Source organism: Pavona decussata, unplaced genomic scaffold, assembly GCF_977016875.1.
Source record: "Pavona decussata unplaced genomic scaffold, jaPavDecu1.1 SCAFFOLD_218, whole genome shotgun sequence".
In the NCBI taxonomy this organism is placed as follows: Eukaryota; Metazoa; Cnidaria; class Anthozoa; order Scleractinia; family Agariciidae; genus Pavona; species Pavona decussata.
Window position 1 is genome coordinate 825,083 of NW_028145623.1, and position 18,095 is coordinate 843,177.

Sequence of the window (18,095 nt, forward strand, 5' to 3'; positions counted from 1 at the left end):
TTCTGCTCGAACTTGAAATTACGCTTCGGGAGTACTATTGTGCTCGAATTATGCTCGTGGAAAATTCAATTCCAATACAAAGATCTCGGGCTAAAAATACTCGAATCTTACTAAACTGAAGGGGACAATTGAGGCATGCATCTTCATGTGTGAAAACAATTTTAGTTGCTTTTGTTCTAACCAATTAAGTTCTATAATGGTGTGTAGCACAGCTGTCGCAGCATCCTCTTGAAGGACTGAATGGTGTTCTTTGTTGCCGGAAGGAAGCCCTTTTTTTCCTGTTCGTTACATTGGGAGAAGTTTGACACAGCTGCCTGAAATTACTAGCAGCTCATGTATTACATTACACTGGACCGTGAAACGTGACAAATGATTAAAACGAATAACCAAATCACATTTTCAGGTACAGTTGAGAACATTAATTACAAAAACTTTTATTTTCATTTTAAGGAAATGAGTCAGGATCTATCTCTGAAAACGTGTTTCGAGCTCCAACTAAAAAAGCCTACTTTCATATTTTCAACTGCATTTCCGGGAAACGCAAAATCCTTACCTTTTATAGTAACTAAAAGCTTTTGACTTCATTCCTCAATGACGCTTTATTGGATTAAGCAATGTTAATATTTGGTACGCTTTGAGCTAAAAAATTAAAATTCGTGCTATTTAATACTAGAAATACGTGACTCGCAAAACCTCGCGAAGCTAGGGCTGGGTGTACAGTTGATTTGAAGAAATGTTATGTTAGAGATATAAATAATCGTTATACTGGAGATCTAAATTAAGCTAATTTCGATCTACGAACAAGCACCTGATGCAGTAAGGTAACTTGGGCGAAGCTCGAATCTTGAGAAAGAATTCTAAGCTGCGGAGTAGGGATAATGCGTTAAAATATAATCCACAAACTTCTCGGGCGTATATATTGTATTTGACCTAATTATTATTTTATTTAAAGGTTCGTTTCCTAGCATACCAAAAAAAGCCAGAATACTGTCAAATACCAGAAATCTATCAATTAAGATTATAGGCCGAAAATTTAATTCAAATAAAGACGGATATCCTGCTTCTCAATAATTAGCCGCAGGCCACCCTAATTGGCGTACAAATCTGTTGTTCTTGTTCTTTTTCTTATTATTGTTCATCTTTAGAAAGAATTTGAACTTTACTCTGACGTCTAGTCGGGTAAACTGACAAAGTTTTTACTTCTGCCATATGAAACTACATTAACTGCCTAGCTCCCACGAGTCTCCAAAAGCTCAGTGAGCTAGTAAACGCAAGCTCATAGGCTCGAATCTTGGTGGGAGAACTGGGATGTTTTTCTCCAGGCATGCCTGAATCACTGGCTCAAAAAAATGCCTCTATCAAAGTTTACGTTTTACCCTATTTACTGGTAGGCAGATTACAGAGATAGGTATTTGGGGAGTTTTGGGAATAAGGAATAGTCATCCTTAAGGTTATGTGAATATCAAAAAAAAAATACTCCCTGACAGGGAATTCTTCAAAATGAGCTCATCACCAGCATTATAAATATTAGCTCCACAAATATCCAGTGCTGCCTGAAGATAGTAACAATGAACAAAAGAAATTCAACCTGTTTTTTTGCACTAACGAGTTACCATCTGCAGCTGTGTTACAAAATGTGAGAGTTTAATGGACGCTCACAATGGTAATGATAGAGTTAAAAACTAACTGTTTTAACAGGAATAACACAATTAAAATGCCTTTTAATTTTAATGCTCTAGATATTTGTGAGTCAAATTTAACATAAAACAAAGAACAATAGCAAAGCAAGAGAAGACAAATTTGTAATGTAAATATGGAAAATGGTTGTTTTCACAGAGGGCAGATGTGAGGAGTTCAACTGCTACTTAAATCACCGTGAAACCATCGCGAGTATTATTTTCGTATCAGCTCGTTGATCAGCATGAAGACCATCTTGCTTCTCAGTTTTCTCTGGTTCGTATCAGTGATAGCGTATTCTCCTGAAGGTATGGAAATAGACATAGCCATAATCATTGTATTTATTATTGCCTATTTCTTTTTCACTCAGGTTGCAAAAGTTTAAATTTGTACTCCAAAAACTCAAATTTTATTTTAAATTTTAAAAAGACAACACCAGACAAAAAAAAGGGTTTTATTGAGCTTTCGTCTTTTACAAAAAGTGGTCGTGTCTTTTTATGAATTTACTTATACTATGTATTAAATCTTTTTTTTTTCTAATTTTTTTTAGTGTCCCCAATTAGCTCTTTACAAGCTAAATATTTCGACGCTTAAATAAAGTTGTTGTTGTTGCCGTTAGTGTTTCGTCTCAGGACAAAAGACATACCGCAATACTTACTACAGATACTAACTTCCTGCCCTCATCCCTTTAGCTCCAAGAGAAGCGCGGGTCCTCATAGAAACCAATGTTCTGCGATCGCCCCATCGAAACATATTTCTCGTGATTCGTCTTGAGACCAGTGATTCAACTGTTTAGCAACTGCAGCACCTCGGTGTCCTTTGATTGAAAGCGAACAGGGTCACTCCCCTAATTAAGAATTTATGGAAGACATTGCACGGTACGCGTACCGGGTGGAATGCAGCTCTAAGTTCGATCTTGTCTCTGTAGGGATATCTGCGATCTCCAAAATGATTTCTGCGATTATTTTCAGATAAACTTGGACGACGATTTAGCAGTTTAGTTAATAATTAAAAGGCTGGAGTAAACATCTTTCCTCTTTTTCCGTCTGTATTGTTACGATTTTCGCTCCAATCCAACTGATGCAACTACACTTTGATCAATGCCGATGAACGAAAAGTGTGCAGATAGAAAGGTCAAAAATTGTATCGCGATCCTATGCGATTAAATGGAAGAAAGGATCTTTCTGCTCCTTGGCGAATGTTTGCAATCTGCGATACTGTGCTGTAATATAGCCTCTCCTTTACTCCTCTCTATGGGGGTTAGTTTCTGAAGAAACTGTGCTGCAGGGTCGGCGGGGAGTGGAAATGAATGTTGTTTGGTTTAATAGATTTGATTTTATAGACTTTTACGGATTTAACACGGAAAAGAGATTCGGGTGCTGACGTTTTGAGCGTTAGCCCTTCGTTGGAGCGAAGAGCTAACGCTTGAAAAGCCAGCAATTCGAATCTCAAATTGGCCAAACAACCTTATTAACACCCACTGATGATAAAACCAAACATTAATGAAATTAGTTGTTATTTTAAACTTTTCTCATTCATTACAAATTAACCATTTCAGTTGCGTAAGTTCTATTCAACCGATTCTTATTTTAACTATTTTCTTAATTCGTAATCAGAGAACCTATACACGAGAGATGATGAATTGGTTGAAGGTGATATAAAGCTCGTGCCAGGAATGACAAGAGGTTCAGTTCCCACCAGACTGTGGCCGAATGGAGTGTTTGTCTATGACATTGAATCATCGTTAAGTGAGTAACAAGAACATTAAACTATTGGTTTATTTATTTATTTATTAATTTGTTAATTTATTTATTTATTTAAAGTTATTATTATTGGCAAAGTTAAAGGGGCAGTGTCACCGATTTTTTATGCTACTTTGAATAGCCAAAAAACATATTTGAACTAATGGAATCGTCAAAATAATGGTTCAGTTTTGTTAACAATAACCCTAATAATGCACAGAAACTGGTATTAATTATCTTTTGTTGGGGATGGCTAGGATGGAAATGGATTGCTACTTGAAAAAATTGGCCAGTTTTTTCAAGTTCCTCCTGTGTATTGTAGAGAAGTCGTCAAAAAACTGCTTATAGTTTGTTCTTCCCCGGATAAACACCTTGATATTTTCTTCTCGGTGCTCTAACAGCAATTTCATGTTGGAAACAAGGTTCTTTGTCAAAAATTGGAGCCATTTTGACGAAAATATAGCAAAATCGCCGTGATAGTAAAATTAAATGATAAGTATCGAATTTAAGTATCAAAGCAGGGCGTCCCTTTGAACCCTAAATAGTGGAAAGCTATAAATAACTCCTTTTTGTTATCCTTTTGTCTGCCTTCAGATGATCCCACTGCTAAGAGTCGAATAGCAGGTGCAATGAGAGCCTGGAATACCAAAACCAAAGGCTGCATTACGTTTAAAAAACGAACAAGCGAAACCGCCTACGCGTCGTTTTTCCTGGGAAGTGGGTAAGTTTCTTTGTCTTATGAAACTGTCGAGTGCCGTTCACAAGACGCTTGCTTTCCTCTTTTTACCTTATCTAGACTGGACTTCTTTTGTCCTTCTGTGCGCAAAGAGACGTGATGACGTCATATGACACGGAAATTACGTCATGATTCCCAATCGGTGGCCATCTTGGATTGTAAATAACTCTGTGGGACGTTAAAGAACCCACTCACTGTTCGCAAAGAGTAGGGGACGTAGTTCCCGGTGTTGTGGTCTGGTCTTTGTGCGTATATTCCGTATATCCCGGGTCCGCAGTAATTGGCCTTAGCTGTTGCGGTATCCCTGTCCATATTGGACACAGCTAAATAAATAAATAAAACCTTCTGGGTTTTCCCAAAAACTTCATTAAGCCGCCAAACTTGCCCAAGAAGTAATCACGTCCTAGAGAAGAACACTAAAGCGAACCAAAAACATAAAATTTACAGTAAGAAAGGTACTTTGAAATAGAAATATTCTACTTCCTGAAAAACCCGGTTGCCATAACATCAAATTCAACGAACACTAACCAACCACAACAAATTGTTTCCAAAGAAATTTCTTAAAACATCATGAAGTTTAAAAGTGTTACAGTCAATTCACGTCACGCGTGATCAGTATTTCCGAGAATGAAATGAACCAGGGGGGGCTGGCAGCTGCCTTTGATCTTGCCGCTTTTCGGAAAGTGATGATCGCCCCAGTAAAGAAATCTGTCAATCAATCGAAAACCGTAACGAGCATGCGCGAAATGCGAAGGATTCATGCTATTTTGTCTGTGGCGACTCGACGGAGGAAAACGCATTCGTATTAAGTCATTGTTACTTTACTGTTAGCATGTTATTTTGCGGTAGTACGAAGTTTGAACACTGCGATTAATCAAGACCGCTGGAATGAGGTGCCAGCTTTGTTTTAGGTTAGTAGAGTCGTCAGCAATGAAATTGCGAGCGACATGTTTTCAGCGAGTGTATGTGGTGAAGAATACGATTTGTAGTGTAGCGAACGATTATGGTTTTCGTCGTCTCAGGAAGATATTGTACGTCGACAAAATAGTAGAGTTCAATTTCGATTGTTGTTCAGTTCTGAAGAAACTAGAAGCCACGCAGTGTTTCACGACTGTCATCGCGAAAGCCCAGAATGTAAGCTTATTTCTCAAGATCGGCTTGGAACTTTAATGTAAGCGTATTAAAAGTATTTGCGCCACATTTTATGCGTATCAACTGTTGAAAGCGTCGTTACGAATGAAACAGCATGTTTATTTTACGGAATTCTCCCTCTGTTTAAATGTTGCGTGACGACAGTTATTCCTGTAAGTTTAATTTTAATGCACAAATTGTTTAAATGCATACACAAGGAAAACGGCTTGAGTCCTTAAGAAATTTTTGGATAAGAAAATTTTGCAACTGGAAAGGATAGCTGATAAAGATCTCAGAAGAAGATTGCTCAACATTATTGTGAATAGGGCTACCAGGTTTGTATGAGTGGTTGCAAGGGTGTTTGTCTCTTGTCTGTATGGGGAGATTAACTTACGTGAAAAGACATTCAGGTCCTTATTCTCTCGTGCAAAAAATTGGGAAGTTGAGTTCAGTAGCACCGGGTGAACAATGTACTGGTACAATGAGATCTTGCAGAAACCACATGCATGTGCAGAAACCTTGGAAGGTACATGTAAATATTATTGTATTACCTGTCGCCCTTTACAATACAGATGTCCATGAACACCTGTATCGGTATGGTGGTTTTCCCCCATTGGTGGATGCCAAAATGGGGCTACTGGGAATACACCCTAACAACCAACTGCAAGGGAGATACAGTACCAAATAGATTCCGGGATGGTAAATCAACCATGGTTTCTCTATGTATTGAACCGCCATTTCAAAGAAGACAATCTAAAAGTAAATTATCACCCCTTGATAACTGAAGTGTTTCTAGCAACTCGAGGATTAACCCAGCTGACCACATTACTCTGCAGTATAATTATGTCATCAAAACATGACAATATACATCAGAACTGTAACATATTGCAATACTGTTTAATTGGTACATATTGTGTAACATAGTCAAGTGTAATTAGCATATTGTAAATTATGCAATTACTGCACGTTTTCACACACTTGCACAGTGTAATGACTGGCTGGAGTATTGCTGCGCCCTGCCTCTTTTATGTTCCAGTTCTCACCCCAGAGGTATGACAGACAAAATCTAAATTAATGAAAGATAACTTCATCTCTTTAAAATGATGAGATTTATTACCAAGCATACATAATGAATTCAAAAGTCAATATTTGTGGCTCACTCGGCAAAGTTGAAGAGCAAAATGCTGCTAACATCACCTCTCAACTGCTCACCATTTAGAAGAGATTAGAGAAGAAAAATCTGTTGTTGAGAGTATAGGCATGACAGTAACATTTTAACTTAAGCAAAACAGAGAATTAGATCATCAGAGTATCCACAGTTTGTTGACTCCCAGTGGGTAGTTGCTGTAAAGGGAGAGATTCTACAGTGTACTTAAATGAAAAAATCTATAGGGAAGGTAACGATAAAGTGAAATGGAAGAAGTCTCACTGGTCTAGCCCTGTGAACTATGTGGGTCGTTGGTTACAGTATTTTCGTTTTTCGCTACAGAATTTGCATCCGTGATCCCTCTTGATGACCAAACTTCAGGTAAAAGAGAGACCGAAACTTTCCTGTGATGTTTGGACGTCGAATAGGCAAATTATTTGCGAATCCGCACAGACGCGCCTTCACATAAAATCGCCGCCATGTTTGTTTATCAAAAAATCGGTACTTAGTCTCGCTCGGTCAAATTTCTTAACTGGGGCGATCATCAATACTCGGTTCCAGGCCTCGCTGCTAGCCCCCCCTGAAATGAACATTCGAACTTCTGTTTGTAATGTCCGACATGCGAATGGAATGTTGAATCTTTCCGAAAAAGACGAAGTAACAGAAAAAAAAAAGATTCAAAATTCTTGGGAAACAACTGTTGTTCTTGAAATACTTAATGCTGTTATGTAAAGAAAAAATTCATAGCTTTATACCGTCAATAAACTAGGGAAATCTCAACGGAAACTCTGAAATCTCGTTGGTGATGTTCAAACTGACAGGTAAATTTCAAAACTCCGTTCAAATTTCAAAAATACAGGTCACGCGTGACGTGAATTGACTGTAACTCACCCCCCCCCCCTCCCCCCCTCTTCCATCTCGGTCTAGATAGGGTTAAGAATAACAACAGCCATATCATATTTCTATGCGCTTTTTTGCTATTAAACAGTTGTTGGTCATATGTGGGAAGAACTGGCAGAAAACAACAGATATCACTCGCTAGGGGATGCTGGGGACATGGAACTATTGTTCATGAAATCGGTGAGTAACTAACAACTCTCGCTCTTACCATTAAAGCATCTTGTCCAATGTCATTAATTTAGATTCTTATTCTTAAAATTGATTTTGAAAGCAAAGAAAAAGTTAACGACTATGAGCTGATTGGGTATTATTTTATTAAACCTGATTTAAGTCACATCTTTATTATGCTCAACATGAACATGTACCCTTTGAACTACCGGCCGTCATATTGGAAGACCACTTGTTTTTTTTTTAAGTTCAATCTCAAAACTTTTCAGTTTATTTTAAGGTTTAATGTGTTCATTTTATTTTTAAAATCCGATACCTGGTTTTGTCGGTTGGTTCTGTAGACCAGGTGTTATTCGTTAAGAACTCAACTGATTGTTTTCCATATTTTTATGGCGTATGTCATTATGGCGGACGGCCATGTTTTTTAGCCGCTCCACTAATGACGCGAAATTTGCCGATTATGACGTTAAAATGTTATCTTAGAGCGGGTGAAGACTGGAAGGACTTACCGCCAGACTAAATGAAATAGACGACACAGTTAAGTTCTTGTCGGGAACTTTAACGACGCTCCATTGAACCTTATTATATGCCGCAAACGATTTTCAAAAGCTGAGGAAGATTAAGAGTTTACCAATAAAGATTGTTCGGCTCGATTTCCCGAATACTCGATTGCGGGATGAAAATTTGTCAGATACAAAGATACTTGATGCAGGGTATAAAATATAACGGTGCCAAGAAATGAATGGGTATAAAAGTTTAGCTTTTCCCTTGTACTATCCCTCTTGTCAGGTAAAATTTGTCGGCGGCACTTTTACATTGCAAGTCCTCCAACATGGCCACCGGTATTCTGTAAGGTCATCCGCACACACACACACACACACACACACACAATTACTTACAGAAAGATATCATTATCAATACTGTGTTACGTTAATAATAATCTGAACAAGTGAACGTCGACTCGGGTGTCATTTGCAAAGTGAACATATATTGTACGTTGTTGTGAACAAAGGCCGACAGACAATTGAGATAACTAAACATGAAAGTGCACTTCTGGGCTGTGAGCTTACTTATGTGTTATTTAACTTTCTGAATACGTAACTGCATTTGATCTGCAGCTGTACGTACTTAAACCAACGGCTCATAACAGAACATAGTTTTATTACACAAAGGAATCAACACTTTATGAGTTCAGACAGTGACATTTTTATTGTTATTGTTTAAGGTCACGCTCTTGGATTTCTTCATGAGCAGTCTCGACCTGACAGAGATAACTACGTTGAAATCAAGTTTGAGAACATCCAAACAGGTAGCTTTTCTATTGCGTTGATGTTTTTTTGTTTGTTTATTTGTTTTGTTTGTTTAAATTGTCTATATTATAACAGAAGCACCCGATGGATCATCTCGGCAGATATCTCAGAAATTCGGATTTAGTTGGAAACAAAAGCTGCAGTTTTCTTCAGCAAAATGTCGTAAGACTGAAACACTAGTTCAATTTGTTTTTGGAGGGGCAAGCTATGTCTATAAAAATTCGATATAAGATCAGCTAGCATTTTCGCAAAGCCAACAACAGCTCGTAAATTCAGGGTCGCTGGAATAAGATTCCGTTTCCTAAAACTCACTGCAACTTAAATCAGTTTCAGCTGAAGCGTCCGAACACATCAATTTGTATTAGATTACATAAAAAATTAAATAAATACCGTTTATTCCACTTTCTTGCAGAAAGGCTGAATTAACAAGTGGAAGTTACAATATCTTAATTAATAAATTAATAACAATTCTACGATGCCTACTTTAAAACAAGTACTAGTCCACAAATCACCTTTTTCTCCCCAATCTATTAATTACGCGCGATCTGTTATACCGATCTCGATATGCCTTAAAAGCCACAAAACAGTTTGGAAACAAGAGCGAAAATTGTTTAAGTATTTTGTTTAATGTTCTCGTGGGTGCTCTTGACGTAGGGATTAAAGTCAGAAGCTTTCTCACAGCGTAGTAGCCATGAACAGCTGCGTCTTCCCCGTTATGACCTACAAGCATTGTAGATTCTTTGTTTGGACCCACAAGTTGCTGAGCTCCACACACCAGCTACTTTTTGGTGAATGCGTAGTGAGATGTACAACCTTATTTGTTAGGGCCGATAAATTGATGCAGATAACTGCGGAGAAAAAAACGTTTTGTGGGTCCTTGCTGTTAACTGACGTGTTCCTTTTTTCCTTTCACTGTTCAATGAGAACAGCGATAAAATTGATTTTTTAAGAATTCGCCTTTTTTTCTTTGTTGTTGTTGTATACGCTTCTTTTCAATGAATAATAACTTTACTAATTCTGTCAAATACCAAGGTTTCTTGTTAATGATTTTGCTAGGGCAACGAAATCAATCAGCAAAGCATGATTTAATATTGTCCTAAGAAACACCAGCTGTCATCATGTTCTGTTAATAATACATAGCCGTTCGAGGAAGGGACAAAACTAACGATGTTGTGTTAAATTGTAACTTTGGATAGGAAAGGAAGGGAATTTCAGAAAATCCAGCAGCGTCAATTCCTTGGGAACACCATATGATTATGGATCCATAATGCACTACGGCGAAAGGTACTTCACGAAAAATGGCAAGCCGACAATTGTACCCAAGAAAGCAGGGGTAGGTTTATAGCTCATTTTACGTTTGTGTTCTTAGTGACCTAGCCTTTGAGCGAGGTTGGAGTTACCTTTCTTTTCATAGAAACCACAACCTTTGAACATCATGTTGTTCTTACTCCAACAAGGTTTCATTTTCAGAAGAAAAACAGAACCGTTGGTATGAACAAAAGCCAAAACCAGCCTCGCTTCCACACATAGGCCAGGTCACTGAGAACACAAATAAAATACTGAAGAGAAATAATTATACCTAAATCCTTCCCTCCATCCTTTGCTATCTGACCTAAGCTATACTGGAGTTGTTTTTGTTTTTAAGTATCATAGATTATGTTAAAGTGTTTAGCGATTTATTTTTCATGTAGTTCTGAGGTAGAATTTTATTTATAACAACTGAAACAGCTCCCAAAAGACGGAAGAAGCCCAGCCAATCCTACCCCCCGTCCCTCCTAGCCCTCCCAATCAAAGTTTAAAACAGACTGAAAAGATGTTTTCGCTTGGAGCACCAATAGTTTTGCACCGTCAACTTTGCTACGAGGGAAAAAGGGTGTAAGGCGTCTAGGTGTCTCGATCTTTTTGTCCAAGATTGTGGGTTTGGTTTTTTTATGTTATTGCTACTGGTTGACATCCATCGCAGTGCAAACGCAACCGCTGAATAATTAAACAGTACAATGAAATACCATCCCTTTGAGAAAAACCTCCAGCAAATATACCCCTACCTCCGCCTTCCCTACTCCACCCCCTTGCAGGCTGGGATACCCTTCACCTCCTCCCCTTTCGCCACGGAATAAAAGTTTAAAATAATACACGACATAGGAGTGGGGTAAATTTAGTCCATTTTAAATCGTGCAACATTCAAAATTCAAGTCAATTATTAATGTTTTGCATTCAAATATTACAAATTTCAAATAAGTGCCCGGTGAGCCTGATGGAGTGAGGCAAACTTGTAATGCAAATTATAATGATATTGTGTTTAGGTTACCATTGGCAACAGAAAAGCACTCAGTCCTATCGACGTTGACCAAATGATGAAGCTATATAAATGCACTGGTGTACCAAGTAAGGCACCCTCAACTTTGGGCAATTTCACAGCCCTGGAGTAAAACCACAAAATGCGTAGATGTTGAAAAGTTTCTTTGTATTGCATAATTAACTACAGCAATATGATGATCTTAGATTTGTTCTGTTTGTGTATTTTTTTTGTTCTTCTGTTTGTTTGTTTGTTTGTTTGTTTGTTTGTTTGTTTGTTTGTTTGTTTGTTTAGGGAGTTAGGTGGGTCTTTTGGTGTTTGCTCCACAGTTTAACCGAAATTAAGTCAGGGACTACAGTATTCTCGCAGAAAGTTTTTGATTGTCATGGATTTTGGAATTCTCCAATTTTAAATTTTAATGAATTACATGTTTGTTTTATACAGTTAGGCTGTGATTACTTACGTTGAGACAGAGTATTTCCAAAGCACTCTATTAGAGGAGGTCATTTATGTTTTTCCCTTCCTTATTAATTAACTATGTCAGCTTCAGACGGATCGGTGAAAATTTTATTCTTTTGTTTTGTTCCTTGACATTTATCACTACCTTATCAGTATATGTTTACAATTATGAGTTTAAAAAAGTGTTTGCTAAACATTTCAGTTTGCGATAGACTCAAGGCCATGATACTTTCATGACATTTCAAGCACACGTTTACTTTTCTGCGTACTATCATTTATTTATTTATTTATTTATTTATTTATTTATTTATTTATTTATTTATTTATTTATTTATTTTTCGCAGCTAGTCCTCCAGCTCCAACAACTCCTCCAGTTCAAGCATGTAAGTCAGTGGAATTATCACCACAACAGATGTAGTTTCCGGAATGTGGTCTTTAGAACTTTGTTTCAAGCGTCAAGTGAAACTGCGTTGAGACTGCTTTATCATGCTCCTACTCAACTGCAAAATTAAACCGCCATACCAACCACCAAGTCGTAGCGCACACAGACACAACCGCGCACTACTAACCTCGAGTTAGCCCTGGAACTGACTCCATTTTTCTATAATGACTTTTCCGACGGTTTACGCGAGTCAGAGAAAAATCTTAAAACAAATTGGAGTATTGTAGCCAAGCACTTATAACCAAGATGTTTGCGTTTAATCGTGAGTGAGTCATAAATTAGCATATTCGTGTGTTTCTTAAACCAATTATTTTAAAACTTTTAAAAACGAGTGTTTCCGGTTGTCGTAGATTGATAGATCTGTTGCGCGCATCGTGCCTCACGATGTTTTGAAGAACCACCCGTGATTATTCCCAGTCACACAATACATCATATGAGGGGCCCGGCTGTGTTCAAGGTCGAGTTGCATCTAAAATAGCGCCATATATTCATCAACTGAGTTGCACTGTTTTGTTGAAGTAGTATGCGAAATGTGTGCCGGAAATTGACAATAAATGGAAAAATTCAGCCAGTAAAAGATTGTCCTTCAACGAGGCACTCGGAGTAGTATCAAAGTATGCAAATACAGTTGCAAACTGAGGTATGAATTTTGATTCAATAGCCTGCGAACATTGCCGAATCGTTGAATTCGCGTTGCAACTGAAATTAAACTGTTCCGTCTGCTCTTCTACTTTATGGTCGAGTGTTTTACGCCCATATAGGATGACTCAACAAATTTAACTTCCATTATAAATTATTTATCAGCTTTGAATTTTTTTTTTTTTTTTTTTGTGCAAGCCATGATTATCTATTAACTGCTGTCTGTTTTTCTGATTTTGTTTAATGTAGAGGTAATTTTTTCGTTGATTCACTATTAACTAGTGAATGTTTCCCTTATCCAGCTTTCCGGTGTAATTTTGACAACAGCCTGTGTGGCTTCAACCAAGAAACGGATGACAAATTTAACTGGATTCGAAGAAAGGGCAGCACGCCATCAAGAAACACTGGACCGAGTGCTGATCACACAGGCGGTGGTATGTACATATATAATGCGTGTTCACTGTGGTTACAAAACAAAGTCAAGTAAGCTTAAGCTCCTTTACGCAGTCAAACCTTATAAGTGGACACTCTTTGTCTCGTACGATTAAGGAAAGGTTCCCTTTACAATACAAAAAAAATAGGAATCGGCAGCTGTACATGTGTTTTACTGTCCAAAAAAAATGGCATAAATGTACTAAAAATTCCATCATGTTATAAAACAAGTTAAGGACGGTGCCTACTATTGTTACTGCGCATACGTTCTGCGCATCTCGAGATACTCGGGTTTCCTATGGCTGGTACCTACTAATTCAGGAATATTTTTGCGCGGTTTTAAACTATACGGCAAAAGCAGCACTTAGCAAATGCTTTTGGTATCCAAAAAGAAAATTGGGGGTAACCATGCATTTTTCAGAGATAATTAAGCTTCAATTTAGGAAAAAATCCCGTACATTGCCTTGTATTTTGGCGCTTTTTAGAGATGTTATTGCTTAGTTATCTCTGAAAAATGCATGGTTACCCCCAATTTTCTTTTTGGATTCCAATAGCCCTTGCTAAGATCTGCTTTTCCCGCATAGTCATAAACCGCACAAAAATACTTCGGTATTAGTAGGCACCGTCCTTAAGTTTGAAGTGCGCTTAAACTCACATATAGAAAAACAATTACATGCTTTTTGTCTTGACCATGAATGAAGAAAACTGTATTTCTTGCTTGACGTTGTTTTCACAGTGCACACCCAAAAAAAAGATTGGTCGAGATTTAAGGGTGACCAACCTGATTACGTTCGAATCTAATGCACTTACTCTGATCCGGAAATTTCTAAAAAACGGAACTTATATTATTATTATTATTATTATTATTATTATTATTATTATTATTATTATTATTATTATTATTATTATTATTGTTATGTGCAGTTGATAAGCGTATGGATGCTAAAATAGAACCACATAGGGCGCGCAGCGTAACCTATGCGATCTGAAGGAACTATAAAAAGAAAACTGCTGAGTTAAAAAAAAATAGCCATAAAATATAAAAATCTTGATCTTATTATTATAATAATTATTATCATTATTATTGTTTTTTCATTTATTTTATTTTTGGTGGGGGGGAGAGGGGGTTGGGGAATTTCCGCTTCCACCAAACAAGTATCTTCGATCGCCAAAAATCCGACCTTCTTGAAAACAGTCCTTAAAGTTGAGTAAAAGGATTAACTTTATATAATTTAATTATCGGCTTACGTTGTCAATCAATGTTTATTTTTCAAAAATATAACGTAAGTAGTGCCTTGCTTGCCCCGCAAATAGCTACAGATAGTCGAGGACGAGCAAAACACAAGAAAATGACAAGTACAAACTACTAAGACACTACGTTTAATATGGTAATACAGATTTAAAATAGTTCACAATAATTGTCTCATTCCAAAAGAAGAATCCGTAATTTATAAGTACGATGATTTTGAACTTAAGAACAACAAATGACACTAAAGGATCCTAAAGACTACTAAAGACATTAAGCTTTATATACTAATACAGATTTAAGGTATTTTACAATAATTATGGTTTTCGTGAAGACCCAACAGCTTTCTGGGAAGCGTTTTTTTTGTTGTTGTTGTTGTTGTTGTTGTTGGTAGTCATAGCTACGGTCATTTTTTCGCGGCACAAACGCGCCACTATACGCGCCATCAAGAACGAAATGTTCCCTCTCTTTCCCTCCCTAAGATGGCTTTGCACGACTGCTTAGTCACAAATTTGCGCTCATTGTTTTATTGAGTTAAAACTAATTATGGTACTTACAGGGAAAATTGCACACAAATTCCTCGACGTCACAACAGCCCATACGTCCGCACACCCACTCATCCATCAATCCATCCATCCACTCATTAATCATTCATTCATTCATTCATTCATTCATTCATTCATTCATTCATTCATTCATTCATTCATTCATTCATTCATTCATTCATTCATTCATTCATTCATTCATCCATCCAGCCATTCATTCCGGCATTATTCTTTAACTTTTTTACTCATTAAATTTATTTCATGTTCATTGATACGTTTCTTTGCCTATTTTAGGTTATTATATGTTCATCGAGACTTCTTCACCCCGAAGGCAGGGTGATAATGCCAAACTTTCTCGTATGGTTACGCTGACCGGAAAGTCTTGCTTGAGGTTTTATTACCACATGTATGGAGCCGCGATGGGGACACTGAAAGTTAAACTTTGCGATGGAGTGATTTTTGAGAAATCAGGAAATCAAGGCAACCAGTGGAAACTGCAAGACATTCCTTTGCAAGGATCAGGATCTAAGGAGGTTAGTAAGACACCGAAGGCTTTTTGAAAACCGTCAGAACAGTACTGCTAAATAGTCTTTATTAAAATAGTCACATCAACATTTCGTACACAACTCAAAATTAAAAATCACTTTAGATATCACAATAAACACTAGATGAACCACAGTAAAATTTGTTACTTAAGAATGGTCCCACGTCAGGTTTCATCCACAGACAACCGCGTCACCCTTTACAAAATAGGGATCTTAAGAAATTACGCCGGCAAGCACCAACGGAAACGTCACTTGAAAATCTAAGTTCGCGTGACTGTATTTCGTTGATCCAGTAACAAAACAGGTTGGAACGGCGTTCAAGTTTGGGACGGAGAATAACACATTTATCGTCATGTGCTCACGTTCTCCACAAAACCTTTAATTTTGGCTTTTGGCCGAGTAATGAACTCACTCACTTCCCATATCTTACTGTTTTTCACTTCCCATATCTTATTGTTTTTTCCATTGGAAAGAGATTCGAGTTCTGACGTTTCGAGCGTTAGCCCTTCGTTGCGGATTTCCTCTGACGAAGGGCTTACGGTCAAAACGTAAGCACTAAAATCTCTTTACGGTGGCGATATTACTTTATCAACTCTGTTGATAAAACGAAACATTCGTTACTTCAAATGAAGCTCGCTTGTTTTTGTTTTTGTTTTTTGTTTTTTGTTTTTTTTTTTTTTCACACCTAACTTTTCTAACTTTGTGCTTATTGCAGCTGACCTTCGAGGGGATAAGAGGAAGCAGTTACACAGGAGATGCTGCGATTGATGACATCACCATTTATGATTGCCAGTAAAGCATAACGCACCAGTCTGATTATGTTGTAGAACGAATACTCAAACTCATGTAGAAAACGTAGAAATAAACTGGATATGACTGGCATAATGAAGTAGCATGTTTTTGTTGTTTTATTTTTTGTTTGTTTTTTTGACGTACATGTCATTCTGTTGCCATTTAGATGAATTATAATGGAATGAAGTGGCTCCCAAATACGATTCACCATCATCCTCCATTAGTAACCATGACAAAAGAAAGACCGAGTTGACAAAAGAGTACATGGATTAAATAATCCAATAGACCCCTACTCTCTTATAATAGCTTAGTATCTATGGCAAGAAAACGTATAATCCAAGATATAACGTAGTATGCTATTAGGTCCACTTCTGCGGTAGAATCGCCTGTGGTGTAGCGGTTATCACGTCTGCCTTGAACGCAAGAAAAGGAGGTTTGAGTCCTCACCGGTGAACCATGTTTTAACAAAGTACGTCATGATATCTTGCTTTTAAACGTTTGCTTACTTTTTTCCTTTCATATAACAGACCATACAGTGATCCTATATGAAAATATGGCTGATTCACTTAGCACGAATGTTGCTACTTGTTGCACAGTATCTATAGAACGACACGTAAAATATGTACAGTTGACTCCCGATAACTCGAACCTTCAAGGGAAATTAAATTGAAAGAGGTTCGAGTTATCGGGAGTTCGAGTTATCGAGGGTAAAATTATATAGGAAATGACCAGAAAGGAAAGGAAAATTGGTTCGAGTTAGCGCGAGGTTCGAGTTAGCGAGGGTTCGAGTTATCGGGAGTCGACTGTATTTTTTGACAAAAGCCGTTCTGTAATAGAGAGGGAAAAAAACTCAATGTCTTTGTCTAAAAAATGTCGGCTACCTAACCAATATTAACACCGTCTCCGGCCAAAGGGTTTTTTATAACAGCTCATTTCTGACACCGTGGACATCTCTGCTCCACGGATACTTTTGATAAAGATGGCGTAGGGCAAATCGGACGCTTGACAAGTTTGAGTGCAGCCCCGCGTAAGAACCACTCACTCAAATTTCGTTGGAAAATAGATTTCCTTCATATTTTCTGCACAAGACAAGCAACATACACAATTAACAATAATGCTGTTTATTTAGGCTGATTGGCTTTGGATTTTCATTATATTTAGATAAAAATAAACTTCCCAGTAAGATCGTACAAACAAAAAAATAATTTTAGAAAAAGAGAGAGTATTTGCCGAGAAATTGCGGTAATTGCGCGAAAGGGCTTTCTGTTGTCTTGAACCCCTCGCAGTCCCGCACTTCGAATATCCTGTATTTAGTGGAAGAACTTGCGTTTGTTCGAGTACGAAACTGAGATAAAAGAAGACAATAGTATTAAACTACACTTTAAAGTAGGTAAAGGTCTTAAAACCTTCCTGCGAAGCGAATATTTGGAGACGCACTTGTTTCAATTCGCGAGTCCGTGAATCGCGCTTCATGAGCTTCCTTTTTTATTATTTGCGGCTGAACGTTATCAGATCACTGAATCTTGTATTCGGGTGCGTAAAACTTACAAGTCTCGGCAAGTGGAAACAAAACAAAAAAGCAGTTGAAAAATAACGCTAAGAATCATGTCCTATGTCTTGATCTTTTCTCACGTTGGCCTTCGCTATAAGATAACTACTAAAGTGAAAGTCGCCGCTTTTGCTTGTAGGGTTTTCACAAAGACTTACTGTACTACGGTAATTTCCAAAGCGTTAAACGGAGTCAAATCTTTTAAACGGTTCCGTTTAAACGTTTTCTTTCAAGCGTCAAGCGGATACTTGTTCCCTATTTGCAGCATTAAATGTTTTAGAACGTTCATTCAAGAGCGAATTTTCACCCGAAATTTCGATAAGCAATCTCGAAACTTCG

The 18,095-nt window shown here is 37.5% G+C and overlaps 1 protein-coding gene across 1 annotated transcript; it reads left to right on the plus strand.

Annotated features, from left to right (window-relative positions):
- The first annotated feature begins 1,914 nt into the window (after positions 1-1,914).
- Positions 1,915-16,308, plus strand: LOC146459610 (low choriolytic enzyme-like). The gene is made up of 11 exons (XM_085089325.1): positions 1,915-1,985; positions 3,294-3,425; positions 4,014-4,140; positions 7,422-7,513; positions 8,727-8,810; positions 10,008-10,144; positions 11,115-11,196; positions 11,911-11,949; positions 12,950-13,081; positions 15,165-15,403; positions 16,131-16,308. The coding sequence occupies exons 1-11, from the start codon at positions 1,922-1,924 to the stop codon at positions 16,209-16,211; spliced, it is 1,209 nt and encodes a 402-aa protein (XP_084945451.1). The 5' UTR covers positions 1,915-1,921; the 3' UTR covers positions 16,212-16,308.
- The last annotated feature ends 1,787 nt before the right edge of the window (positions 16,309-18,095 follow it).

Bases quoted from the DNA above. Each gene is read 5' to 3' on its own strand.
- LOC146459610 (XM_085089325.1), top strand. From the start codon at position 1,922: ATGAAGACCATCTTGCTTCTCAGTTTTCTCTGGTTCGTATCAGTGATA. The intron at 8,811-10,007 runs GTAGCTTTTCTA...AACTTTGGATAG, and splicing joins GTTTGAGAACATCCAAACAG to GAAAGGAAGGGAATTTCAGA. The intron at 11,950-12,949 runs GTAAGTCAGTGG...TCCCTTATCCAG, and splicing joins AACTCCTCCAGTTCAAGCAT to CTTTCCGGTGTAATTTTGAC.